The sequence below is a fragment of the Lethenteron reissneri genome, chromosome 44 (genome assembly GCF_015708825.2).
Source record: "Lethenteron reissneri isolate LAM-NWPU_2019-01 chromosome 44, ASM1570882v1, whole genome shotgun sequence".
Taxonomy (NCBI): Eukaryota; Metazoa; Chordata; class Hyperoartia; order Petromyzontiformes; family Petromyzontidae; genus Lethenteron; species Lethenteron reissneri.
In genome coordinates this window covers 1,783,190-1,810,755 of record NC_083822.1, presented here as the reverse complement: position 1 = coordinate 1,810,755, position 27,566 = coordinate 1,783,190, and the positions used below count along the sequence as shown (strand labels likewise).

Sequence of the window (27,566 nt, the reverse complement as noted above, 5' to 3'; positions counted from 1 at the left end):
GTAACTATGTGTCGTTAAATTTCGATTTAAAGCTTTCGTGACTGCAGGGATTCATCTCTATGTGTCGTTAAACGCGCCACCACCTGCCACAGCCAATTGGTAAGGTTTTTCACGTAAATAAAACATGTCAATTAGTTACTAGTTCAGTAAACCCACATTTACAATTCGAGTAGGATAACAGGTAAAGTGTTAACTTGAAGATAAACAAACTTTTGATGACATTGTTAAAAAATTAAATAACCCTGTATCTTGACTTTTGGGCCACCATGTATTGAGCCATACCGCGATTGTGCTGCGTCCAACATCAGCACTGTGACGCATATGCAAACGACCGCTGCGACGATCATGGTGATGGACACGCAAACGTCTCTCTCAGCGTAGGGTGGGTTTATTTGAACCACGCCAACGGTAAGGTCCGTAAAAAGAGATAACGTGCACCGTCAACCGCTGTCTGTGTGATGCGTAACGCCGAACATGCAACTCCACATCCAAACGCTGGAGCATGATCGTGAACCCTTCACTTCGCATGCCTGACCACTGGGCTCTTTTAATCGCCCACTCTTCCTCCTACACATACTCTCAGCATCCACCCTATGATTACAATTTTTTCTTTTTCCAGGTAGTAGCAAGCTGAATGCCCGTTTGTACCCACATGTTGAAAACTAATTTCCTTCTCGATTGAAAACTCAAGGTTGAAAACTCATTATTTAAAAGTGCTTTTTTTTAATTTGTCCCATCCCCCCGCACCTCCAATGACCATGGTTTTTGTTAAACGCTTTCTTTTATTTTACCAGGTAAGGTCCACTACGGAGCCATGTAGCTCTTTTTAAGATGCGACCTGGCTATCACAAATGTTAGCTCAAACAAGTGTCTTATCACGTGGAAATGTATAGCAGCCAAATAATATAATTGCGTGATGTTGATTCTGAATGTGGAGGGAAAAACAGGACGACCCGGATACAAAAATTATTACGATCACGGGCAGAGACATGCAAACTCCAAATATACAGCAGGCATCAGTGTCTGGATCTAACCCACAACCTCCTTTATCCCAGGCGAGGTAATTAACATCTCGCCACCCACACTTGTCATGCTCTCTGCCCAGGCTCTGGTTTTTCCCTGCACATTTAGAAACATGCATTGGAATTATTTAGATTATTTTGCTGCTATAAATTTCCACGTAATAAGCCATTTTGTTGAGCTATCATTTGTGGACAGGTTGCTTCTGAAAAATAAGTTAATATCTCAATGGGCTTTGCCTGCTAGGAAGGGGATGGTTTAGTTTTATGTATGTGTTGGGGTGATTTGTTTACCTTTCTTGTATCTTGCACTATCATATTTTTGTATTGTTTGTTGTAGTAACGTTTTTACCACGTGCCCCTACTAGACGTCTGTGAAAAAGAGCTTTATAGCTCATCAGATTCCTCCAGTATAACTACGTATTCTGATTCAGATTCTGAAACTCCCCCACCCCATCTCTCTCTCGCTCTCTCATCTCTCTCTCCTTCACACTGTGACGCGTTACCGTTGCAAACCACACGCACAGTGAATTTGCTATGAAGAAGAGCCACGTGGAAAGTTGCAATGTCGAACGAAACATGATGCAAGCATTGCACACCGAACGAAAATACATTGCAAACAAAACAAGTTTGGTAATGCACCGTCGGATTGGGACATTTAAAAAAAATGAAAGCACACAGATTATCGCACCCATCACACTGTCTCCATCACTTCATAGTGAATAAAACATTACACTTTTTTGTCTAAGATCGATGATGTGATTAACATACATCCATTTAAAGAAAATAAAAAAACATACATTTTAAAGTCCTGGTAGTTCCTTTTCTTGTTGGAGAAACAAATGCTGACCATGATTAAACGTGAATATTGGCACAAGCTATTCAGAATAATGTTGCTGCGCAAATGGTGAAGTTACACAGACTCGATGCACTGAACCATGGTCATATTAATCTGTCCTTCACTTTACATGAATTACTTATATGTTATGTAATTACGGCTCAATTCAACATTATTCACAGTTTCAATCAAGCAAGGGGGACACACAGTCCCACCCACATGGTGCCCTCTGAGAATGAGTACGTATGCACTTTTACATCATCTACATTGAAAACTATTTCTTGAACTGTATGCACTTTTACATCATCTACATTGAAAACTATTTCTTGAACTGCTTTTTGTGTCTAGTTTATCCTTGCCCCGCACCTCCGATTAGCATGGTTGGCTACGTACGGTGCAAATAAAGTTCAACATACACACTCACACGTGAATGTCTGGATAAAAAAAATCAATGCTTTTAATCCTGCACACGAGGCGTTATCCTCTTGGTTGTGTAAATGTTGATGTTTAATGATTACAAAAAAAACGATGAGCGCCCGCGGTGAACCCAGTGTCTGAAAGCCAAACGCGTGTGCATTGGCTGCAAAATAATTCTGTATCAGCCCACGTTTGTTTGCAGTTCAGCACGAAATCTGTTTCAGAGAAATATTTACTAATTTGCCAACTGCTGTGACCTTGAGGCTTGCCGCATTGTTTTCGGCCAAAAAAATTAACCCTCCCCCACATCAACAAAGTCATCACGCACATTTTTACACGTAGAAGTAGTCGTAGGCTTTAGCGACCAAATGGTATTCACGAATAAAGGTTTTTTTGTGTTAGATCACATAAATATGAATACCCCATCGTTTGAATAATAATGAATTTGCACAGCTTTGTCAATCCAGACCTTTGACAAAGTCATACCCACACCATATCAGCTGCTTGGCCATGTTAGGCCATACTTTATAATGTTTGGCCATACTTTAACAATGTTTGCCCGTGCTTTTACAATGTTTGGCCATTATATAGAATGTTTGGCCATACTATATAATGTTTGGCCATCCTTCAGAATGTGGGTATTGCCCTCTGAATTAAAAAATCTCATGAGAAAAGGTTTTAGTTGTATTTGGTTTCAAAATGAGTTATCTCGGTTAAAATTCAAATTCGATTCCATTTTTGGCGCCGATTAATTGGTCCCATTGTAGTAAACACACACCGAGGTTATATTCACAATCACAGTAACGTGCGGATAGACCTCGCTTAGCACGTCCCCCCATAGAACGACGATTCGTTAGAGCTCTTTTTGTATTTGAGAAAATGTTGTATGAAAATAAAAAAAATGAAAGTAAACGAATCTACAAAGCGCTTTTTGAGCGAGAACGGTTCAACGGGGTCATCCGAGAAAACGTCCCCCCACCCCCATCATTAGCTCAGCCAATAAGAGCGACGCATGGCTCTGAGCCAATCAGCACCACCACCACCCAACCCCGCCCCCCCGTGATTCGATTATCACAAATTGTGGTCACGATTACATGAAAACAAAAACAACAAAAAATCGGTTTGTTTAGCCAGGTGAGAACTCACGAGACCAGGAATCAGAGTTTCAGGCTCATCCTAAAAGAAACCTCACCACAGACATTTAGACCGAGGGCATCGCTAAGACCATGGAGGTCTCCTAGAGCACTTCTCTGAGAATGACCCAGATTGGGAGCGCTTTGACTCCCCCCACCACCGCCATGTAGTAGTATACTGGAATGCAGTCATGAGTACAGTACATAATACTTCATGGATGATGTTTTAATATTATTTTCACGAAATAACATTTATCGTCTACATTATTATTATTAGAGATGTTACCGATAGACCAATGAAGCCCCTCGTATATATATTGCTCATACGAAAGAAATAACTCCGGTGTGTCGGGAACGCATTCCCCCCCGTACGCACAACAGTTTGACGGTTTGAGGGCCCCCTGTTTTTAGCACCGAATCGACGAGCGCTCCCTCCTCCGGGAAAGCGCGTACAGAGCGCTAAGCGAGGTCTGCCCCGCCGTGCAGCTGTTGAGAGCGACCGTTAAAAAAAATGTGATCGTCCTCGTGACTTTTAGAAGAGGAGCCCAAAATCACAGAGGGCAAGCGACGAGGCAGGGTAGACGCCAAAGGCGGGGTACAGGGGCTGCGCGAAGCTGCCCGTGAACGAGTGGAGCAGCGCCATCGACTGCGCATTGTAAAACGCGATAGTGCCGGCCTCGTAGTCGAGGTGCACACCCAGAACCTCGAGCGGCTGGCGAACGTCGACGACCACTTTGTTGCCGTTGTGCCAACCGGAAAACTCGCCGTTGGCCAGCGAGAAGCACCAGGACACGGAATTGTTACCCAGCACGTTCCTCTCGTTGTGCCGCTTCCTGCCGATGGAGCCGTAGGCGACGCCCACCTCCCACTGAGCGCCGCACTTCACGTACACCTCCCAGTAGTGCTGGCCCGACGAGAAGCTCTCCGAGCAGAGCACCTGGAGGACGCACTCGAACCGCTGGGCATTGTCCGGGTAGTCCTGCACTTCCTCCGAGTACGTTGCCATGTGGTAGTCTTTGGAAATCAGCAGGTTGGGATGTGCAGTGCTGACGTCCATCACCAGCTTGCGCTTGTCTGCGGAAAAAATAAATAAAGCCAAGGGTTTTAAGTTCGGTTTACACCAGTGGTTCTCACGTGGGGGGAGGAGGGGACACGAATTCCCTGGGGGGTTGACGTGGCAATGTCCCAGGGGGGTTACGTGAGGTGATTTATAAACGTGTAAAATTATATTGTACATGAGAGTCATTGGTGAATCATCATCATGTATGAATCTGCCAATATAAAATAACTACGATAAGATTTTAATCCGTATAGTAACCTACAACGATATAAAATACCTTTCTAAACTCATCGATCGTAAACAATGTGATGTCCAAGAGTAACCAGCAAGCGCGAATAAATGACGTCACACGCATGCAGAGCATGCATTGAATTTCTTTTTTATACGCTTGCAGTTGTGAGCTAGTTAGGATGGCATTACAAAATGGACAATTGGTTAAAATATTTATGATCATTATTCATACATTTATTTCTTAGAACAATGTTGGGTCAGGCAAGGAGATACTCGGTTGAAACTAAATTCAACAAGGGGTGCAGTAGACAGAAAAGGTTGAGAACCACTTGAGGAAATCATCTCAGTACGGGGGCACAGTGAATTAAACGATGGCAAGGATCCTCCAAACACCACTGCTGAAAGCTTAAAATTATTTTTAAATGCACAGACACTTCAATTTGCGAACTGCACGTCGCTCACACGTACTGAACATCCTCCACGGGTAGAGATTTCTCGTCTTTTGCATCTTGTCCATCTGCGCGAAAATGTTGTCCAGCCACGCCAAGTGCTCTGTGATGCCGCGCTCGTCCAGGGCAGGAGGCTCCACCCTGTCTGGGATCTGCGCCAGCGCCACGTCAATCCTGCACCACGACCCGCACGGCAAACACACGCGCGCACACGCACGCACATGCACGCACAAACGCACATGCACGCACACACGCACACACACACGTGCACGCACGTGCAGTCATTTAGCTCTGTCTATCACTCCTGGTGGATCGTGCAACGATTATCTGAACCGGTCCTAGGCCACCCCTAGGTCAACTCAGTCTCAAATGAGTACCCGGTGCGGTGTGTAAACATCGATACTAGGGAGACGAAGGCGGCTGGGCGTGGTGCTGGCCACCCACCCCCTCATGTGCTGTGCCGGCCTTGATAGGTGTTTGCTAAAGGCACTCGCCCCAACAGTCTGTTAAGGATATACAGGAGATCTTTGTCTTTGTGTGAAGGTGAACGTTGGATCATTCACAGCCTCTCGTCCATCCACTGCTGAATGAAGGGCCGCCTCGCGAACATTTTTAATCGGGCCAGTTGTTTAACCGTACTTCATGCCGGTTAGCGCGTTGTGGTGCAAGTAGGGGACAACGATCGGTTTAGACATCATCCAGAGCAGCTGACGTTAGCCATGGCTCGGACTCGAACTCGGGTCACCAGGGTCTTATCGCAGTGCGCTAACCACTGTGCCACTTGCTCCTCCCCCAAAAAACACACACATGGCACAATTAGTGAGAAAATGTGAAATAATTACCTTTGAGAATGTATTGGATATTCCTAAAAAAACAAAGACATTATTAATTATAACACACAAAATGCATTGTTCAATAAAATGTAATGCATCACGTTGGTTATAGTATCATGTGATATAAAGTAAATATTTTTTCGAATGGATTAATAGCAACAGATTAAATATGTAATTTTCAGATTAATTATCCACTCAATTGTCTGTTCAGAAGCAAGAGTGGATCTCATCCGTTCCTCCTAAAAAGGAGTGAAGACAACGGCAGATTGTTTCCGACGCAGGCCACAGTTTGGGATTCATGGCCGCACAATTCGCAGGCCGCTTAATCTTCTGATGCGCCATTTGTGCATCAGGTTGCCATGTCGGCCATGCCTTGTCCTGATTAAGTAAATGACAACACAAGTTGCACAAATTTGGATTCCTATTGGTGTCACAATGCGACTGCATCTCCAGATGGTGTACGGAATCAGTGGTCATATTATTTCACGGAAAGGGTAAAGGAAGGGGAAGGTCTGCGAGCCTGGACCTGAACAGGGGCATGGAGTTGACAGCACAGATGGCTGGGGGGGAAAGGGAATTTCAGACTTTGGGGTCAGCGGAGGAGAATGAGCGACCTCCCACTCAGTAAAATTTCATTGGGTGGGGGGGGGGCTTTGACAGAAAGCCTTGTTTGGTGGAGCAGAGAGTGTACGGAGGGGGAGTAGAGTGAGATGGGAGGGGAAGGGGCCAAGTCTTGAGGATGGTGAATGTGATTTCAAAGTTGATCCGGGATAAGCATTGGAAGCCAGTGGAGGGATTGGAGCACTGGAGTGATGTGAACCCTGGTTTTGGGTTGAAGTGGGAAGTCTAAGCCGTGACATTTTGTATCTTCTACAGGTAGGAGGTGAGGGATTTGAGGAGGCTGCAGAGGAGAGTGTGTGCAGTTTAACACGTAGTAGTAGTAGGCTTTCGCGACCAATATTATCCATAAGAGGTATTTTTTGGTTAGCTCACATATAGATGTGTCGTTAAACCCGCCACCACCCGACACAGACAATTACTAAGGCCATGTAAACAAAAACATGCTAATTAGTTACTAGTTCAGCACACCGGAGTGTTGGAGGTGGGTTGTTGTGGGTTTACTTTCCAACACACAACCGGTGAGTAATGAATTAGTTAACTAATTGGCACGTTTTGTTCACATGACAAACCTTACTAATTGTCTGTGGTAGGTGGTGGCGGGTTTAACGACGCATTTACATTTTTATATTTACGCGAACCAACCCAAAAAAAAACCTCCATTATAGTGAGTGTTGCAGTCATCGATTCGGGATATGATGAAAGCCACGGATGAGGGTCTGAGCAGCAGCTTGGTGCAAGGATATGGCGGATGATGGCAGGAGACTTTCGCAGGTCGGAGGAGTGAGGCAGGGAGATAATGAGAACTCCCAAAAGGCCATGCGGGAGGGGTGTGTGGCAGTTTTGTCGCTGGCTATAGTAGAGTGCGGCGGTCGTATCACTCCGGTTCTCTGCGGTGACTAACAATGTCTTTAAAAACAACAAAGCGCTACTACACCTCTCTTAATAAAATTAACGCTGAACCGCTCGCGCGTTCCCGAGATCCAGCAGTGAACGGGACACCCACCAACCCTGCAACTTGTGGTCGTCTCGAAACACGGGAGAAGGGTTAACGCCGGCCTCGGCGGGGGATAAGCAAAACGGGACGGATTAGCAAAAACATCGAGACGTTGACTACAGTGCGTTGCTAGCGTGGGCCCCCTCGTGGAGTAGACGACGGGCAATTGTTGCGGATCTCTCTCTCTCTCAGCATCTGCACACCGATGTTGCTGCTGCTGCACAGGGCGTCCTCTCACCTGCACGAACGACAAGCTGTCCGTCGTCTGCAGCAGCTGGCGCGCGGCGGCCTCCAGCGCCTGGATCTCAGCGAGGCGTGCGTCCAGGTGGTCGGCGTCCTGCTTGGTCTTCTGCAGCGCCTTGGCTTGCTCGCCGCTCAGCGCCTGCTTTGCAGCCTTCGTCTCTCGCTCGAGGAAAGCCTTCACGTCCTTCTGCCTCCCTTCCACCTTGCCCGCGTGGGCCGTGAAAGCAGTCTGTCGCAGGAGAAGACCGAATGCGCGGGCATGCGTAGGGGAGTCATTACGAACGATGAATGTCCGTTCTCCCCCCCAGCAACGCCCAAGCGGGAACCATCATCAAGGCAGAAACGTAAATGTTAGGTAAAAGTATTATTAACCAGGTCTGGATTTTCCGATGGCGCAGCCGTTATTGCAACCAATGGAATTGAATTTCAAGAACTGATTGAAGAACTTAACAAAGGAGGCTGCAACGCTGATAAATTGAATGTGATTCGAGTAAAGAAGACAAATCTAAAAGAAAATATACATTTAAAAAGACCTTCAGGCTATACTGTGACTCACACAAGACATGCCATCACTTAAATAACATTTATTTATTTATTTATAACAATTTAAAAGCCAATATATTACAAGTGTCAGATTGTTTTTATTGGATTCAATAAAAACATTTATAGCAATAATGGCTTCATGCAAAATAAATAACTTTGTCACTGTAGTTGTGTTTACACAGTTCGTCATTTTTTTTAATAAATTCCGCAATGCAGCGCGATAGGGGGGCCATGGCCCCCGAGGCGTGATCGTTGCAGGGCGGGCGTTGAGGAAATCGAGCGTTGCTCCCTCTGTCAGAGGAAACGATTTTTTTTGCTATTTTTATTTTACCAGGTAAGGCCCCACTGAGCTGTATAGCTTTTTTTCAGAAGCAACCTGGTTTTCACAAATTACAGCTCAACAAAGTGGCCTATCAACATCACTTGGAAATTTATAGCAGCCAAATATTCAAAAATGCGTGATGTTGATTCTAAATGTGGAGGGGAAAATCGGAGGACACGGAAAAAAAATCCTCGCGAGCACGGGGAGAGAGAGACACACAAACTCCAAATATGCAGCAGGCGTCAGGGTTGGGATCAAACTTCATCGGAATAAACACCTCATCAGAATAAAGCACACGCAATGTTTATCCATTTCGATGGATAAACTACCACTGTTGTCAGTAACAGGGTAGTCACCTACGTTTATATAAAACATCAGAAAACTGGAGCTGCATGGCCTACTCACCAACCAAGTCAAATAATTCTATATTTCTTATATATTTATGTCAGTCGGTATTATTGTTCAGTTAGAACTACCCCAATCACTGAAAATTAGACCGATTCCCTAAACACTATCCAATACACAACCGTGCGACAAGTGGGAATACCAAAGAGAGAGAGACGGAGTGCATACACAGAAAGAGGGAGTGTAGGGAGAGAGAAGAAAGTGCACAGAGAGAGAAGAGAGTGCAGAGGGAGAGGGAGAAGGGAGTGCAGAGAGAGAGAAGCAGTCACAAAAGCTTAACTGGTACGTTTTGCTTACGTGACAAACCTTACAAATTGGCTGTGTCAGGTGGTTGGAGGTTTCACGACACATTTATATTTACGAGATCTAACCCAAAAAAATTACTTTATTATGGAGAGTAAGAACTCATCTGCAACGATGGCAGCTGTGTAGGGATTGTCACCAACACCTGCGTGCAACCCGGTACAGTCCAGGGTTTGGCGTTTGTGCAGCAGGAATTGATTTTGTACCGACATCTGCTACTGGCATCTTGTTCAACTTAATCGCAGTTTTACTGCACAGCTTTGACAGACCATTCTCTCTCCTCGCCCCTCCCACTCCATCCTGTCCCTCCCCTCTAATCCTTTTGTGACCCCACGTGTGCCCTCTGTTGCAGTCACTCATTCCTCGAACCCTTGCACCGCCCCTTGGTCTCGTGGATTCTTCTCCGGGTCCTCCGGTTTTTCCCTCCACATTTAGAATCAACATGCATTTACAGTATTTGGGCTGCTATAAATTTACACGTGATAAGCCACTTCGTTGAGCTATCACTTGTTGGCCTTACCTGATAAATCACTCTTTGTAAAAGCGCCTTGAGCTAAGGCGCTCTAAAAATAAATGAGAAATATGTCCGGGTTTCATCTGTCGGAAAGGTGGGGTGTTACTTGTGGCTGAGAGATGTTTGAAAGGAGAGCGATTACCTTCATGTCGCGGTCTCTGGCCGAAAATTCCAGCTTGTTGTCCTTTATTGCTTTCATTTTATGCTGCAAAGCGTCCAGCTTGTCCCTTAGAGCTTTCTGAAAATAAAGGTTGGACAGAGATTTCATCAAGGAGCATAAACCATGATCGCGCGAACTCCGGTCATCCTCACAGCAGCAGCGGCAGCTTTTGGCTGGATATTGAACAAAGACGGTCGCCACATCATTGCACGGCGCTTGTAGATGCGCTTCTGTGGCTGTCTGGAACGCTCTTCCTTCCGATATTAGGAAGCCATTGGGAGCTATGCACTTTAAAATCATCTAGATTGACAAACTCATTTATTTAGAACTGCATTTTGTGTTTATTTTGTTGTCTTTCCCTCACACCTCCGTTGAGCGTGGTTGGCTACTTATGGTGCGAAAGAAGATCAACATACATATGCTAAATCGCAGTAGTTATCTGTTGGGTTGGTGCAGCGTTTAGAGTGTTGCCACTATGAACCCAGCCACGACTAACATCACTGGCGAGTGGCTTCTGAACCGGATCCTGAACCCTCACCCCCCTCTTCACCAACCCGAATATTCCTTCGGTCCCCAACTTTAGACTTCAAGCCAGCATGAAGTCTGGTCAAACCACCCCCATGACCTTTATCCAGCAGTGGCATGATAGAGATCTATACATTATGATATATAGCATTATAATGATTATTATATTGATGGATGTATAAGAACTCGCGTGGCACCGTGGCAGGCTGCTCTGCCGATATCAGCCAGGACAATGATACAAAAGCAGTCCAGACATAAGCTATGGGCTGCACATTAATCAAGCTGGGCGTTGTGACGTACGAAGAGAGTTCGCCGAACGGACGCTGCTGGTGAAAGGCATTTTTTTTGTGCTGTGTTTTGACAAAGACTGTGTTGCAGCCATCACGATGAATGCCGGTGCACCAAACGCAAAGAACCTCCATCACAGTCAGTGGTGGTGGTGGTGGTGGCACGCCCCCATCTGCCACCTCCTTGTGGACCAACCGATGTGATTTTGAAAAAAACAGTGGGGGACCCAGTGGTGGACCCATTTCCTATTTGTCATCCAAATTCCGCCATGTTGAATGCATCTCCACGTGCGGGACGGCAGCTGGTCACCCCAACCGGTGTTTTGCCTCTCAAACAAAAGACACAACCTCAACAGCATTCATCGGCTGCGTCCCACAGTTATTTAACGCGATTGTAAGCCTCGTTAATGAGAAGGGTAAAAAAAATACTTTAAAATCACGGCCAGGTTATTTCCCAAAGCACTCCAGGCAATGGCACTGCTTCGACGTTGTATTTGAACGTATGCAAGTGGCATCAGTGGCGAGATGTTAACTACCTTGCCTGGTATACAGGAGGTCGCGGTTTTGATCCCGATCATGATGCCTGCTGTATATTTGGAGTGTGCATGTTCTCCCCGTGGTTACGTGGATTTTTCTCCGGATCCTCCGGTTTTTCCCTCTACATTTAGCATCAACATGCGTTTAGAGTACAATGGTACCTCGGTATACGTCGTTAATTCGTTCCAGAAGGTAGGACTTATACCGAAAATGACGTATACCAAACGAATTTTTCCCATAAGAAATAAAGGGAAAGGAAACAATCCGTTGCAGAGTATAAGAAATTATATTTTATATGGCATATTATACATTAATGGGGTTGTATAAAATAATTTAGACACTACTTATTACTAAAATGCATACAGAAATAAAAATAAATGCATAAATAAATTAAAATCAGTTTATTTTTATTTTTACATCACTTTACCTTGCTGAGAGGAGTTGATAGCCTACGAGGATGGTGGCGAGGAAGGGGAGGAGGAGGAGATGTTATTTTTTGGAAGGAGAGTCCCCTTCCATTAAAACTTCAGCAAGCTGAAATTCTGGGGTTTTTTCTATTTCACTTTTCTGTCTTTTTTCTTGACTTGGACCTGGTTTGAGTTTTACTAAAAACCTGTCCATTGAAGTTTGTTTTTGCCTTCTTCTAAGAATGTTCCTGAAGTGTGCCATTGTCTGGTCATTCCACACAATACTGTTACGGCTTGTTAGAGCCATAACAGTATTGTGTATGCGGGTACTGTACGCTGTGACTCATCCCGACCCATACAAGTTCTAGCAAGCGCGTCGTATCCCAAACAAGACGTCGTATCGCAAGACATTTATTTTCTCAACAAAACACGACGTATACCAAATTCGACGTATTCCAAAGCGGTCATATACCGAGGTATGTATTTGTCTGCTATACATTTCCACTTGGTAAGCAAATTCGTTTGGCTATAATTTGTGATCGCCAGGTTGCTTCTGAAAAAGAGCTATAGAGCTCAGTGGGCCTTGCATATGTAGTAAGTATATATGGAGGCTTGACGACAGGATCGGAGGCACACTTATTTATTACACCAACACAGTTGTACAGGTCACTTGGCTACAGGGATTCTCGACAGCTAACCCCTCTAACCTATACCAATTCCTCCACTACGGGACTAGGGGAGGCTATCTGTCCCAGCTTGGTTAAGCTGGGATCCCGGCTCCCTGAGTCACCAGACCAGCTTCGTCTGGGCTCTCGGGGCCACGCCACCGGCTTGCCCTGGTCGGCCCTTATAAGGACAGCGAGCCAGGGGAGCTCTGGGGCCTACACTAGCTGGTCTTCCGTCTTCTCTGGTTAAAGCTGAGTCCCGACCTCGAGCCCTCGAGCTCATCACCTTTTATAGGACTCGCCCCCGAGGGGGGGCCCGTGGGGGATACACATGCGGACGTCGGTGCTAGCGCCACCCTTGTGTACGGCCGTAACCCCGCCCCTTGTGTTTGTTGGCCATCCGTGGCCATGCATAATCACACCTCAACATTCGTAGCCATGCGCAATTACACCTCTACATCACCCCCCCCTGTACAGCTCGCAGCCGTCCCTGGCTGCAAAAAAAAAATCAGAATAAAGGTGCATCCCTCACAAAAACCCCGTGTGTGTGCCTCGCGTAATTTTTAACAAGAACAAGAGAACCTTAACAAGAACAACAACAGGAAGAGAGAGAGAGAGAGAGGAAAAAAAATAACCCGACGCACCCCCCCCGAATAAATACCCCAAAACCAACATATATACACACACTCCGGACGCCACCCCTCCCATTGTCCGCAAGGCCCCCCAACGGCCGACCTCACAATAGTCTGCGCGTTTTGGCGCGCGTCCGCGCGGCGGGCCCGTCACAAGGGCCCGTCCTGGCACGCTCAGTGACGGTTGTTGACGGTCCGGGTGCAAGAGAGTCAGGCGTCGCTGCCGAGTGACCCCCGACCCCTCCGGGAGGGGTTGGTGGGTGTGGACCCGTCACTCCTGTTTCACCTGGGGACGGAACAGTTGGCGTCAGGTTAGGCGAGTGCAGCGACGACGGGGAGTCGGCGACACCCTCACACGTTTGGCCATGCGTGTGTGTGTGTGAACCACGGGGCGGCGCGACAAATGGTTTTAACCTTGAGGGGTGCACATACCACCGGCGCCTCCCCCATTTGACGCGAACACATTGCGGCCGCAAAACCTGCACGACCTCCACTGGCCCCCGCCACGGCCGTACCAATTTCGACGAGGTTGCCAGCGGCACCTGAGGACAGTGCAACCACGCCCTGTCCCCTGGTTCCCATTTGACCACCTGCACCCGCCCCAACCGAAGCCTCTCGTTCGCCTTCTGGCGGAGTTCAGAATTTTGCACGGCCGCTTCCCGCGCCTCAGACAATTTAGCGATGTTAAATTTAATGTGTTCGGACAAATTAGACTTCGCCGGGAGCGCCGAGAGCTTCAGCTGGGTCGCCACAGGGGGGTTAACTTCGCGCCCATACATTAAAAAGAAACGGGAAAATCCGGTGGCCGCATGAGGAGCCATCCTGTAGGCCTGCCACACACCGGCTATGCGGAGGTCCCAATCCGTCTGGGATACCGACACCTGCTGGGACAGCATGGACGTGATGGTCCGATGCAGCCGTTCCACCATCCCGTCAGTTTGTGGGTGATACGGAGAGGTCCGAACCTTCTCCGTACCCAAGAGGTCGCACACCTCACGTAGGAGTTTACCAGAAAAATTCCTACCCTGGTCAGTAAGCAGCCGTTCCGGAGCACCTTTGTCGAGGACATAGCCCTGGACAAAGGCCTCCGCGATGGCTGCTGCCGACTGGTTCGCCAGGGGCCAGGCCATAGGCCATCTCGTGAAGTATTCAACCCCCGTTAGTAAATACCTATTGCCCCTGGGCGTAGCGGGAAATGGCCCAAGTATGTCCAGAGCGACGAGCTCGTTAACCCGGGAAACTTTTATGGACTGCAGCGGAGGGTTGGACCCCCTCGCAGGCGGCTTCCTCTGCGCGCATTGCGTGCATGACCCCAAGAGATCCCCCACGTCCTTTTCCATGCCCGGCCAGAAGAAATCCAGCTGGAGCGTGGCAAAGGTCTTGTGAACCCCCAAGTGCAGAAGCCGCTCATGAACAGCCCATACCACCTTACCCCTTAAAGCAGCAGGCACCACAAGCCGCTGGCGCCGGGTTTTTCCATCCCAGTGCATCAAAAGACCCTGGAACAACCCCCACGAGTCAACGTTTTCCACCCCCTGACCAGCCCCCCCGACGCGACGGCGCAAAGCGAGGAGGGAGGTGTCCTCCATTTGGAGGCGTCCCCATTCCGCGACCGGCAACCCCAGCAACGAATCCCTCCCTTCTTGCTCGATAGGACCCGAAGCCGAAGGTGCATCGGTAGCGGCCACGAGGACCGAATCGGTGGTGACGTTCGGGGGCCTACAACGCCCCGAACCCAACAGGCACGCGCACTCCGAAGTGGGTGGCAATCGTGACAGGGCGTCAGCGTTCGTGTGGCGGACACCCTTACGATATGTGGTGACAAAGTCATAGTCTTGGAGGATCTCCAACCATCGAGACAACTGGCCCGATGGTTGTTGAACCCGCAGGGCGTACTGTAGGGCCGCATGATCTGTACGGACGGTGAACCGCCGACCGTACAGATACGGGCGGTACTGCTGAATGAAATAAACAATGGCCAATAATTCCCGACGGGTAACGCAGTACCGCTGTTCGGCTGGAGACAGTACCCGACTACCGTAAGCCACCACATGCTCTACGCCCCCGATGAGCTGGGACAGCACACCCCCGATGCCCGTGTTACTTGCGTCAGTATCGAGCAAGAAGGGTTGTGAAAAATCCGGGTAATTCAACGGCGGAGCTCCCACCAAAGCATTTCTGAGGGCGCGAAAAGCAGCCTCCTCCTCCGGCCCCCAATGAAACCTGACTCCCTTGGACGTCAAGGCATGCAATGGTTTCGCAATCGTAGCGAAGTCAGCCACAAATCGCCGATAATACGACGCGAACCCAATGAAACTCCTGACCTCTCCCACAGAGGTGGGAGTCGGCCAGGAGCTGACGCATTCCGTTTTGGCGGGATCAGTGGATATCCCCGAGCGCCCAACAATGTGACCCAAATATCGCACCGATTCGCGGAGTAAATGGCACTTCTGTGGTTTAAATTTCAAATTGGCAGCCCGCATTTTGAGAAAAACAGCACGCAACCTCTGGAGGTGTTCCTCGAAGGATTTGCTAAAGACGATGACATCGTCTAAGTAAATCAAACACGAATCCCATTGCAAACCTGCCAAGACCAATTCCATTAACCGCTGAAAAGTTGCCGGCGCAGAATGTAAACCCATCGGCAAACGGTTAAATTGGAAGAGGCCCTGCGGTGTACGAAAAGCAGTCTTAGGTTTCGATTCGTCATCCAGAGGAAGCTGCCAGAATCCAGATAGCAAATCAAGGGTGGAAAAGAATCGCGCACCGGCCAAGGCGTCGAGCGACTCATCCATCCGAGGAAGCGGGTACGCATCTGCCACAGAGATTTTGTTGAGACGCCGAAAGTCAACACAAAATCTCAGTGAGCCGTCGTGTTTTTTCACCAAAACGATCGGCGCGCCCCACGGGCTGGTGGAAGGGGAAATGATATCGGCGGCTAGCATGTCATCAACAGCCGATTTGACATGATCCTTTTCGGCGGGACTCAACCGAAAGGGATTTTGGCGGATCGGCGCGCTGTCACCCGTGTCAATATGGTGTCGCAGCAATTTTGTACAACCAATATCAAATTTGTGTTGACTAAAAACGTCAGCAAATTCGCTCAGGAGAACTCGCAGCTGCGCGCGCTGCGAGTCAGACAGGTCCACTGAACCCGCGCAAAGCGCATCCAGCCATCCGTCATCAGAGTCCGAATGCGGTCGCGACGGAGGATCGGTGGATACCTGACCCACGAGTGGTTCCTCATAGGGCACCGGCGTTGCGTGTGCAAGCACGGTCCCTTGAGGAACCACGGCCGTTCGCGATCCCACATTAAGGACTGCAATGAAGGGGTCCCCATCCCCTCTCACCATAGTCTGAGCCGCGAGCAAATCGGGTCCATTGACCCCGGCCCGAGATGGACCCAACAAGACCCCCCGATCCGCAACCCCTGCATCAAACGACCGACGCAACCTAAGAGGGACGAGCATCTGAGCCCCCGGAGGCACGCGCACAGTTTTTGTGACGAGCGCCTGCACGGTGGCAAACGCCCGACGCTCCGTGGTGGGGGAAGACAGAAATGTAACGCGTCGGCCCGATGGGAGCTCAATGCACCCTTGGTCAATAAGGATACGGATGGGCATTTTGGCCAGAAAATCCGTCCCCAACAGGCACGGAACCGCGAGTGAGGAGGAAACCAAAACAGGGCCGGATAATTTAATGTCTCCAATGCAGATAGTGGCGCGGATTTGGCCAATAATGCCCAGAGAGCCTCCGTTAGCGGCATAGCACGGCACGTCAACAGGGAGCAAGGGACGACTTTGAACGGGAAGGATGTTATAAATTAAATCAGATATAATGGTCGCCGATGCCCCTGTGTCAATTAAAATCCGCACCTCTACCCCATCAATGTGACCGACCACGACCGATGATCCCGCCGACGCAGCAACGACACGATGGGCGAGCTCCGACCACTGACCCGGTTGGAGCGCTCGCCGCATTACCGAACAATCGCGCGCGACGGACGGGGAGTTTGGAGCCCTGTTTAGTTGAGCGCGTGAGTGTGTGTCGGATGTGTGCGTGGGCCAAACGTGTGAGGTGCCGCGACTCGCCGTATTTCTCTGCTGGAGCTTGGGAGGAGACGGCGTGGCGTCCTGACGAGGTGTCGCCCCGCGCTGACGGGGAGCCCGGCATCCAGACGCAACGTGGCCTTGCAGGCCACAGTTGTAGCAGCGTGTGAGCGCCCCAGATGACCTGGGCTGCTCCTGGCGGCTCGGTCCATTCCGAGCCTGCGGTGCCGCCGATCTCCATTCCCCTCGCCGCTCCACCCCGCAGACCTCCTCCGATGGGAGGGCGGTGGTCGCCATGGCATGGCCGGCCGCCCCCTTTGCCGCCTTCCGACGCAGGGACCGCAAGCCCCCGTGGATGTGGCGCGCGACCAGCAGGGACGACATCTCCGCGTCGTCCTGAGCCAGGACGTTGACGTCCAGCTCGTCAGCGAGTAGCAGCAGCTTCTCAGCCACCATGGCATCCACTCCTTCCTCGTCCATCCTTGGGAAAGCAGCCTTTGCCAGAGCCAGGAGAGCCGTCCGGAAGGCCAGGGGTGACTCGTTGGCGCCCCGACTCCGATCGTGGAACAGCTGCCTGCAGTCCGAAGGCGGCCCATAGACGGCTGACAGCAGCTGCAACGCCAGGTGTAGAGTGGCGCGCTTTTCCCTCGGCGCCGAGGTGAGGGTAGCCAGGGCGTCGTTGTCCAGCATCGCTGGCAGCGCGCGTAGAGCCTCGGCGTCCGACCAGTTCGCCATCTCTTGATGAGCGATGAACCGCCTCTTGAAGCCGCCCCAGTCTCCGTCAGCGCCGACAAATTCTTTAAGAGGCGGCAGACGCTGTTGTAAGGCGGCGTCCGTGGCCGCAGAACGCTCTCCGTCGCTCCCCGCCGATGATACAGTGTGGGCGGGCCGTGCACATGGCATCGCCGGTCGCTCTGATGTTGACGCGCCGGCCGGCGTTGATGATGTCACGGCTTGTGCTTGGCGCTCAGCAGACACGTGACGCGGGCCGGCCCCGCCCTCCGCTCGTACTGTAGAGATGGCGGGAAATTTGACCGCGAGCCGCGTCGGGGTGGCGGGAAACGTCGCCCCGCGCCGGCTGCCGTCGTCGACCCGCGCTGCTCCTCCAGCCCCCAGCCACGTGATCTCCTCCAACGCGGCGGCCGCGGCGTAGAGCAGGTCCGCCAGGCGGGAGTGGGCCAGCCGGAGTCCCTCGGCCGACGCATCCCCCTCCTCCTGTCGTAGCGGCGCGGGCGTACTCGGCCCCGGCTGCTCCGATTCGACCCCGGCCATCACTGGTGGAGAATCGGCCGCGGCGTCTTCCATCTCCGACTCCCTGGTACGTGTCGTCCCTCGTGTGTCCATCGTTGGACGTTTACTTCTGACCCCAGATGTAGTAAGTATATATGGAGGCTTGACGACAGGATCGGAGGCACACTTATTTATTACACCAACACAGTTGTACAGGTCACTTGGCTACAGGGATTCTCGACAGCTAACCCCTCTAACCTATACCAATTCCTCCACTACGGGACTAGGGGAGGCTATCTGTCCCAGCTTGGTTAAGCTGGGATCCCGGCTCCCTGAGTCACCAGACCAGCTTCGTCTGGGCTCTCGGGGCCACGCCACCGGCTTGCCCTGGTCGGCCCTTATAAGGACAGCGAGCCAGGGGAGCTCTGGGGCCTACACTAGCTGGTCTTCCGTCTTCTCTGGTTAAAGCTGAGTCCCGACCTCGAGCCCTCGAGCTCATCACCTTTTATAGGACTCGCCCCCGAGGGGGGGCCCGTGGGGGATACACATGCGGACGTCGGTGCTAGCGCCACCCTTGTGTACGGCCGTAACCCCGCCCCTTGTGTTTGTTGGCCATCCGTGGCCATGCATAATCACACCTCAACATTCGTAGCCATGCGCAATTACACCTCTACACATATTAAAATAAAAAAAGTTTACTTTTAGTGTAAACACATAACGGTGACCTTAGCTTTCTTATCATTCCCAAGGCCTCAGATGGCTGTCTTGACAGCCCAGGACACACAGCGTCTGCGGGCTTTTACTCTGCTCTCAATTTAACAAACGTTGCTAGGATCTCAAACGCATCGCTTGATGGGCAAAATATGCAACTCTGCGCGCGACAAATTATATTCGTAAAATATATATAGATATATATTTATGCAATAAAACAGTCACCTAAAGTATTTCCCCAATGTTTTTATTTAGTATATGTGCTGCATAGAGAAATCTTCACATTCCCCAATTAATGCGATGAAGGAAGTAAATTACCCATTTACAGGCACATTTCTACGGGGAGCCAAAAAAAACAACATCAACAAAGACAGCTTGGTGATCATACAAACGGCCAATTAGCACAAGCAACATGTTAAAATAATAACATCCTGACAAGCCGTTATTTTGAACCATTATAATACGTCTAATTACCGTACTTCCAACTTCAAATCGCAGACAGATGGCCCCTCGGCAGGCTCCTGGCTGGGCGGGTGAATTGAGGGCAAAGCTGCAGGTGCGGGAAGCTGAGAGAGCTCACACGACGGGTGTTTAAGTGCGCGCCACACACTCGCGTCTCCTCAAACGAACAGAACCGTGAAAAAAAAATAACAACCCAACAGACAATTGAGGCTGACTGCTCTTCTACGTTACGGCAGGAGAGTGCTACTCATTTTTTTATCAACCCTGGAGGGACAATGGGCCCAGTATAACTCCAATCAGGATTTAAACTGCAAGTTAAACTTCACTAGTGTTGTATTTGACCAGGTAAGGCCCGCTGAGCTCTACAGCTCTTTTTTAGAAGCGAACTGGCCACAAATGACAGATCGACGAAGCAGCTCATCAGGTGGAAATTTTCGCAGCCAAATTCTCTAACCGCACGTTTCTGCTCTCTCAACCGCTGAGCCATCCAGCTGTTTTACAACTGAACTCCGAGTATAAACATGCCATGAGTAAATAAGTACATGTATAAATGCACCAACTTTTATAACCCGTGGTTATCCCGAGTGCGCAATATTCACACATTCTAAGCACGATTAAAGAGTTCTTTCTCGCATTTTCTCCTGAACTTGTTCAATGTCTTAAAAGAGTCTCGAACACGCAGCGGTAGTGAGATCCAGGCCGATGGACCCCTGACTGCAAAGCTGCGAAAGTCCAAATCTCGCTGTCCCAGTGCACGGAACGATCACGGGGGTCACCATGAGCCGCCGAATGAAGATGGCGACGATTGACAGTGGAGGGTGACGGCGCAGAACCTGCACCGTTTTACTTTTCAGCGAACGACGAATATGAGCAGCGGTTACATCCTGAAACCAGCAGCATGGATACACACAGACAGGGTGCACAATTCTGCCACGTGTGAACCGTAAATACCATCATATAAAATCCTCACTGGCGATGGCAATAAGCTAGAGGGCAGTGGTTTTCAGAGTGTGGTTCCCGCACCACCGGTGGTCCGGGACGGTCCACGGGGGCTGTGATGCAAAATGAAGGTAGGTAAGTTCGACACATAGCTTTTTGCCACCAATATTATTCATAATAAAGATGTTTTTGGGTGAGATCGCGTTAAATATAAATGTGTCTTTAACCGGCCACCAGAATTATGGTGGCTGGTTGTAATTACCAGGAAAACGTCACGGTACTGAAATTGTAAATGTTGTGGATTTACTCTCCAACACACCGGTGGGCTGAACTAATGAGTGTGTGGGTGGTGAGGAAGGGAGGGGATGAGTAGTGAGGAAGGGAGAGTGCAGTATGTGAACCACCCTACAATTGCTGCACCACACACGTTTTTAATGAGATGATGATGACGATATTATTATTATTATTACGGTCCGTTCTCCTATAACGCGGTGCTAGTTGCATTCCTGAAGAACACTGTGTTTTTTTTTATGCATTATAATAAACAATATATAATATAGGGTAATTCAACAGTCCGTGATAACACGTGAGATGCATACGCAAGCCGAACAAAGACTGAGGCATATGGGTAGCATCTAGAAGCATCCAGCAGCATCCCAATGCTTTGTGTGATACTTAGCCGTGCGACATCGTTCCATTCACTTAATAGCATTATATCCAATTCTCATCCGCGTTTATATATATTTTTAAAAATCCTGATACATTCATCACGTTATATACAATTGGCATTATGAAAACAACACGCGGTGTTGAGGGAGAACCAGACTGCATTTGGCCAGATGCTTGTGCTGTGGCAGCGCGCGAGTCTCGGAACCAGGTCATGAGTTCAAATCCCGTTCAGGAGTCAACTCAGCCTATGTATGTTTAACTTCTTTTGCACCGTACATAGCCAACCGTGCCAATCCGAGGTGCGGGGGAAGGATAACAAACTAAACATGAAAATCAGTTCTAAAGAAATTTGTTTTCAAACTAGATGACTTAAAGGTGCATAGCTCCAGTAGCTTCTTAATATCGGAAGAGCGTTATAGATGGCCGCAGAAGCGCATCTGAAAGTGCAGCGATGTGGCGACCGTCTTTGTTCAATAGCTTAGCCAAAAGCCGCTGCTGCGAGGAACAGTGATTCGAGATAATTATTAAAACCGGTCCCTGCCACCAATGCTGCAGAGTTCCCACTACTGCGTCAGGGGGACTGCCAATGGAGATGGGGCGCTGCCCAGCTCACTGCCTTCCACTAAGAAGTAGGCGGCAGCACGGTGGCTAAGAAATGTTAACTACCTCGCCTGGTATACAAGAGGTCGTGGGTTCGATGCCGACCCTGACGTTTGCTGTATATTTGGTGTTTGCTTTTTTCCTTGCCCGTGGTCGTGTGGATTTTTCTCCGGGTCCTCCAGTTTTTCCCTCCATATTTGCAATCAACATCACGCGTTTAAGAGTTTCTGGGCTGCTATAAATTTCCACTTGATAATCCATTTCATTGCGCTATCATTTTTAATTTCCAGGTCACTTCTGAAAAAGAGCTATGGGGCCGTCCATAAATTACGTCACGCGATTTTGGACGATTTTTGACCCCCCCCCCCCCCCTCGTCACACGGCGTCACAAAAAGTCAGACCCCCCCTAAAATATGACGTCACAAAGCTCTGCCCCCCCCCCCCCCAAAAATAAAACATGCTTAAAATCGCTTTAAACTATTGTCAATGTAGTGCGTATTTAATGTGGCGCTGCACTCTGATGTTGTAGAAAACATTTATTAAAACGTTCATTTAATTAAGTAGAACGTGTTGTCTATATTTATTTAAAGTTGCGCATTTTCATGTGACGTCACATTTCTCAACACCCCCCCCCCTCGTCATACATCGTCATTTATGGACGGCCCCTATATAGCTTACTGGGCCTTACCTGTTAAAATAAAAAGATTTGTTTAGTTTATAGCTGCACTATTTTGGATGTTCAAAAGGCCTCGGTATGCCTCGGTATGCCACGGGGGCAGCTGCAGCAGGCCTCGTGATGCCACGGGGCCGGCTGCAGTTTCACACCGCGGTGGGATATGGCTGGACACGCTGCTTTCCACCGTGAGTGCGGGAGGCGATAACAAACATTGCAATCGCCAGCACAATAAGATACGCTGAGAACGGCGATAGGGAGTTACGACTTAGCGTGCGCTGTGCTCCCGGCAAGTGAGTCTGTGAAAGCGGGAAGCACTGGCCACAAGGAATGGGGGGATTGAATGGTCCGTTCTCATTACGTGACCCCCACCGCTCTGACCCTGCACTGCTTAAACATGGTGGGGTGGGGGTGAAAACAGCCTGCGGAGAATTTATTTAGGGTTGTGTCGAGTCGCATGTGTGTCCCGTATTCACGCGCGCGGAGGAGGCACCGATGCACACACCCACAGCTTATCAGTGTAGGCAATGTCTTGAAGGCAGATTGTAAATGCATATGTACGTGTAATAAAAGACTCCGTCAGGCACTGCTGGTCTCCGTTGGTCTTTTATTTAGGTTCTTTCTCCGCACTCCGCTGGTCCTGTCCGCGGACCAGCGTCGTCTCACACGCGCCCCGCATGCGCTCCCTCGTCAGCTCCTCCACTCTTCCTCACACCCCGCTAGTCCTGACAGGGGACCAGCGTCTCCTCGCGCGCGCCCACGCACGCTCCTCCGTTAGCTCCTCCACTGCCGCACTCCGCACACCGCTGGCCGACGGCGTACTGAAGGTCCTTCGGCCACGTGGCCGATGGCACGGATCTCCTCTCACCACCCAACGTGGCTCAGCCTCTTTACTCCGCAACTCCCCCAATCTCTTCCGAGCTCCCACTTATATCCTCTCCCCCACGTAACCCTGACTCCTCCCCTTCCGGATCGTCAGATCCGGCCTTCCCGTACTGCCCTGCTGGCTCCACCCCCATTCACCTCGCTTCCAATTGGAGCCGAAGTAAACGGCGGCCCCTCCCACACGCCCCCCATACTGGGCTCCGCCCCCCAATACCCCGGGCCGTGTGATTGAGCCAGAGGCCAGCAGCAAACCCCATTTATGCTCGCATTACATACATATGCATTTACTAAAAACAAAACCATTTTTATCTTACGAGGTAAGGGCCACTGAGTTGTACAGCTCTTTTTCAAAAGCAACCTGGCTGTGAAAAAATGATAGCTAAATGAAGTGGCTCATGTGGACCCTGGAGAAAAATCCACACGACCACAGGGAGAACATGCAAACTCCAAATACTGTATACTTTCTTCAGGGTCAGGATCAAACCCAACACATTCCTGCGGAGGGAGCTGGTAGGAACGTTGAGTTGCTCGGTCAATGGCCAGGGTCAACGGGCGTGGTGTATTCCGCAAATATGGCCGACTGTGAGGGCGGGCACAAGCCGGCGTGAGTAGGTTATACGTTGAGTTTTATAAGGGCACCACGGGGTGACCAGCCCCTCCCCCCACCCGGCCCCTCCCCACCCCACCCTCCCCACCCAGCCCCTCCCCACCCAGCCCCTTCCTGCACGACGGACGGACACAATAATCCCCTGTGGGCTGGTGTAACCAGGAGGTTCCTACCAGTATAACCTCCTGCATACCAGGCGAGGTAGTTAACATCAGCGGTATTGTAGTAGTTAACGTGATGCGCTATGAACCCGGCGACCCGGGTTCGATTCACGCTCATGTCCAACACCAGTGAAGATGATCTGAACCGGTCCTGGGCTTCTCCTAGGTCGACTCAGCCTCAAATGAGTACCTGGTGCAGTGGCGATACAAAGGTGGTCGGGCATGGTGCTGGCCAAACACCCCCTCGTGTACTGTTCCGGCCTTGATAGGTGCTCGCTAACAGCACTTGCCCCAACAGCCTGTTTAGCCTAAACGGGTGATCTTTGTGTTTGTGGCAGTGTCACCCAGCCTCCATCCGTTGACTCAACACACACGACCGCCTGCGTTGGTGAGATACGAGGCCCTGGCGCTTGCAATGATTCAGCAGGAAAATTAATCTTAGGTCTCTAAAACTTTGTAAGAAATGTTCAGTGAGCAATCGGCTTGTTGTTGTGTGCGATTACATCACCCGAACGGTAAAAAGTAAAATTCGCAAATGGTTAAGACGGCGCAACTGGTTTTGCTGCTCCACCCAAGGTATGTACACAGGACGTTGAACTTGTTTCGCAAGCGTGCGGAGCCACCGTTCTCATCGGAGAGGTGCGGGGGGGGGGCTCAGGTGAAGAGGCCACACCTGCGGAGCGCCAGGCCGGTGCCTTCACTCCCACTGGGAGGAATGTGCGTGGTGTCAGAGGCCATCGAGTGGCTCTGTGAGGGCTATAAAGAGACTCTGCGTAGTCAAAATCCACTGGCCAATACAGACTAACGCGATACAAGTGTACAAGCTGGTCCAGATGGGTCTTGTGACCCCCAATTAATTGGACCCCTAACAATATTTTTCCTTTGCATATTCATTTCTGTTTTAAATAAACCCTATTAAAAAAAATTACGTTTTTAGAGAATTCAACGGTGGGTCACGAGACATCTGGACCGACCTGTACAATGCTGACGTGAATTGATGGAACCTTCGCCTGGCCAGCTGCTCTAATCAGCTCCAGCGAGTGGCCGTGAGCAGGTGAATTCGCAGGGCTGTCTGCGCCTTCAAACAGCAGCGCACGGGGCCATCGGAGTCCGGCAGAAATGGTTGGGCTACCGACGGTGCTAATGAAGTTCAACATACGTACATAAGAGTGATGATGAATGTACGATCATGTTGAACTTCTTTCGCACCGCACGTAGCCCAACCGTGCTCATTGGACCATTGCAAAGTGACGTTTGAGTGACTGATGTCACTCAACTCAATGACATCCCAGCGACAGGCTCTATCCACTGCTCTCGCCTGGCGAGTTCCAACCGAAATCGTTCTCCGTGCGCTCCACCACCAACTACCACCACCAACCACTACCAAAGACAAAGATCCCCCGTATAGCCTTAACAAACCGTTGGGGCAAGTGCTGTTAGTGTGTACATATGAAGGCCGGCATGGCACACGAGGGGGTGGGTGGCCAGCACCACGCCAGGCCACCACCCACCCAAACACCATAACCACCCACCAACCACCACCACTACCACCACCAACCACCCAACCACCACCAACAACCATCACCACGCGTTCTAGATTTGAAGCATCACCACCCGATCACCACGACCATTATTAACCACCCGACCACCACCACCCTCTCTCTCCGTCTCACCTTGAGCACGGGGTCCTCCTGCTCCACCCTCACCGCTGCGTGGTTCCTGTGCGCGCCCACCGTGGTGCAGTCGACGCAGACGAGCGCGCCGTCCTGGCGGCACACGTAGCGCAGCCTCTCGCCGTGCTCGGAGCACTTCCTCGCCGCCACGTCCACGGCGGGCTCCACCACCACGTGGTGGCCGTAGGCGGCCGTCGAGTGGGGCAGCGAGTGCTCGGCGCAGAACGAGAGGTCGCAGGTGAAGCACGACTTCACGGCCGCGCGCATTTGCGGAAGGCACAGGGCGCATTGCGGCTGCTGCTGCGGTTTCTGCTGCTGCTGCTGGTGGTTGCGGTGCAACATTGGCGGGGGGCTGTCATCGAAGCAATCCCGCAGCGCCAGCTGCTTCACCACGTTGGCGAGCACGGTGTTCTTCTGCAGCGAGGGACGCGCCGCGAAACGTCGGCGGCACTGCGGGCACGACAGCGCTGCGCCGGCGCCCTCCTCGGCCTCCCAGCAGCGCTCGATGCAGCCCTGGCAGAAGTTGTGGCCGCAACCGAGCGTCACGGGCTCCGCGAACTCCTCCATGCACACGACGCACGTCAACTCCTCGCCCAGCTGCTTCAACCTCGAGGCCATCGCGGGCGGGCGGTGTCGTGGCGAACTCAGTACACCAACGTTGCCGGTCCCCCAGACCCCCCTCACCCAGAGTGAGTTGCGATCACGGCGAGTTTGTCGCAAGGGCGACTTGTTGATGGTGACAGGCGTGAGAGGAGAGTCAAAGTCACCAGGGCGACTTGTAGGTGGTGACAGGCGAGAGAGGAGAGTCAAAGTCACCAGGGCGACTTGTTGGTGGTGACAGGCGAGAGAGGTGAGTCAAAGTCACCAAGGCGACTTGTAGGTGGTGACAGGCGAGAGAGGAGAGTCAAAGTCACCAGGGCGACTTGTTGGTGGTGACAGGCGAGAGAGGAGAGTCAAAGTCACCAGGGCGACTTGGAGGTGGTGGTGGCTCCAAGTCGTTGGTGGACGCGCGGGGAGAAGTGGCGCGGGGTTCGCGCGGCGGATTCCTCAACCTGGCCCGAGGTGTCTCGGCGAGACGATGCCGGAGTGGTCGAGATGAGAGAGGCGATGCCGGAGTGGTCGAGATGTGGAGGGCCGTTGTGGGTTGAGAGGCTGCCCTCCAATGCCCTCTCCACCCGGGCGGTCGAGGCGAGGCGCTTGAGGAGGAAGTTGAAGTCCCCAAACCGAAACCGGACGACAGCAGCAGCCGCAGTGGCAGGGAGGGCCTCTAGCGAAGCTCTTCCCGACTCCAGCAGCCCCACAAGGCTCACAAAGTCACGAACAGCGCACACATTGCTATGAAAACACTCACAAACTCACTCGCACACAAACTCGTGACACTCGCATGAACACACACAAAACGCATACACTCACGTGAAAACAACTGCCTCACACATACACAAACGAGCATACAGTAAAACCCGGAAAGACACCAAACACACCCCCTACAGCACCAACACGGGGGGAGGTTCTCATCATCGCTCGCCACGAATGAGCGCCACCGCCTAGAATCGAACTTGGCAGGGAACGGGGTTCTTGGTGGCGGCCGCGGCGGTGGAGCGCAGCGCTTGCAAATATCGCATTACCATCGTCATCGCATCATATCGCATTAGCATTATTGCATTATTATTGCATTAATATTGCATTATTATTGCATTATTGTTGCATTATTATTGCATTATTATTGCATTATTATTGCATTATCGGGATCGCATTATTATCATCCTTAT

At 50.6% G+C, this 27,566-nt stretch overlaps 2 protein-coding genes across 2 annotated transcripts; both read right to left on the bottom strand.

The window, feature by feature from the left end:
- Positions 1 to 372: 372 nt before the first annotated feature.
- Positions 373 to 27,507, bottom strand: LOC133353674 (E3 ubiquitin/ISG15 ligase TRIM25-like). The gene is made up of 6 exons (XM_061570104.1): positions 25,798 to 27,507; positions 10,068 to 10,163; positions 7,834 to 8,067; positions 5,990 to 6,012; positions 5,167 to 5,321; positions 373 to 4,481 (listed from the first exon to the last, which is right to left on the bottom strand). Exons 1-6 carry the CDS (start codon positions 26,413 to 26,415, stop codon positions 3,940 to 3,942), a joined length of 1,668 nt encoding a protein of 555 aa, XP_061426088.1. The 5' UTR covers positions 26,416 to 27,507; the 3' UTR covers positions 373 to 3,939.
- Positions 12,424 to 18,292, bottom strand: LOC133353677 (uncharacterized). Its single transcript, XM_061570107.1, has 2 exons — positions 17,230 to 18,292; positions 12,424 to 13,424 (listed from the first exon to the last, which is right to left on the bottom strand). The coding sequence occupies exons 1-2, from the start codon at positions 18,088 to 18,090 to the stop codon at positions 13,410 to 13,412; spliced, it is 876 nt and encodes a 291-aa protein (XP_061426091.1). The 5' UTR covers positions 18,091 to 18,292; the 3' UTR covers positions 12,424 to 13,409.
- Positions 27,508 to 27,566: the final 59 nt, after the last annotated feature.

Excerpts from the sequence above, each read along its gene's own strand:
- LOC133353677 (XM_061570107.1), bottom strand. The coding sequence starts at position 18,090 with ATGCCATGTGCACGGCCCGCCCACACTGTATCATCGGCGGGGAGCGAC.
- LOC133353674 (XM_061570104.1), bottom strand. The coding sequence starts at position 26,415 with ATGGCCTCGAGGTTGAAGCAGCTGGGCGAGGAGTTGACGTGCGTCGTG. Across the intron at positions 6,013-7,833 it reads ACAGCTTGTCGTTCGTGCAG|GAATATCCAATACATTCTCA; the intron begins GTGAGAGGACGC and ends TTGTTTTTTTAG. Across the intron at positions 5,322-5,989 it reads TATCCAATACATTCTCAAAG|GATTGACGTGGCGCTGGCGC; the intron begins GTAATTATTTCA and ends GTCGTGGTGCAG.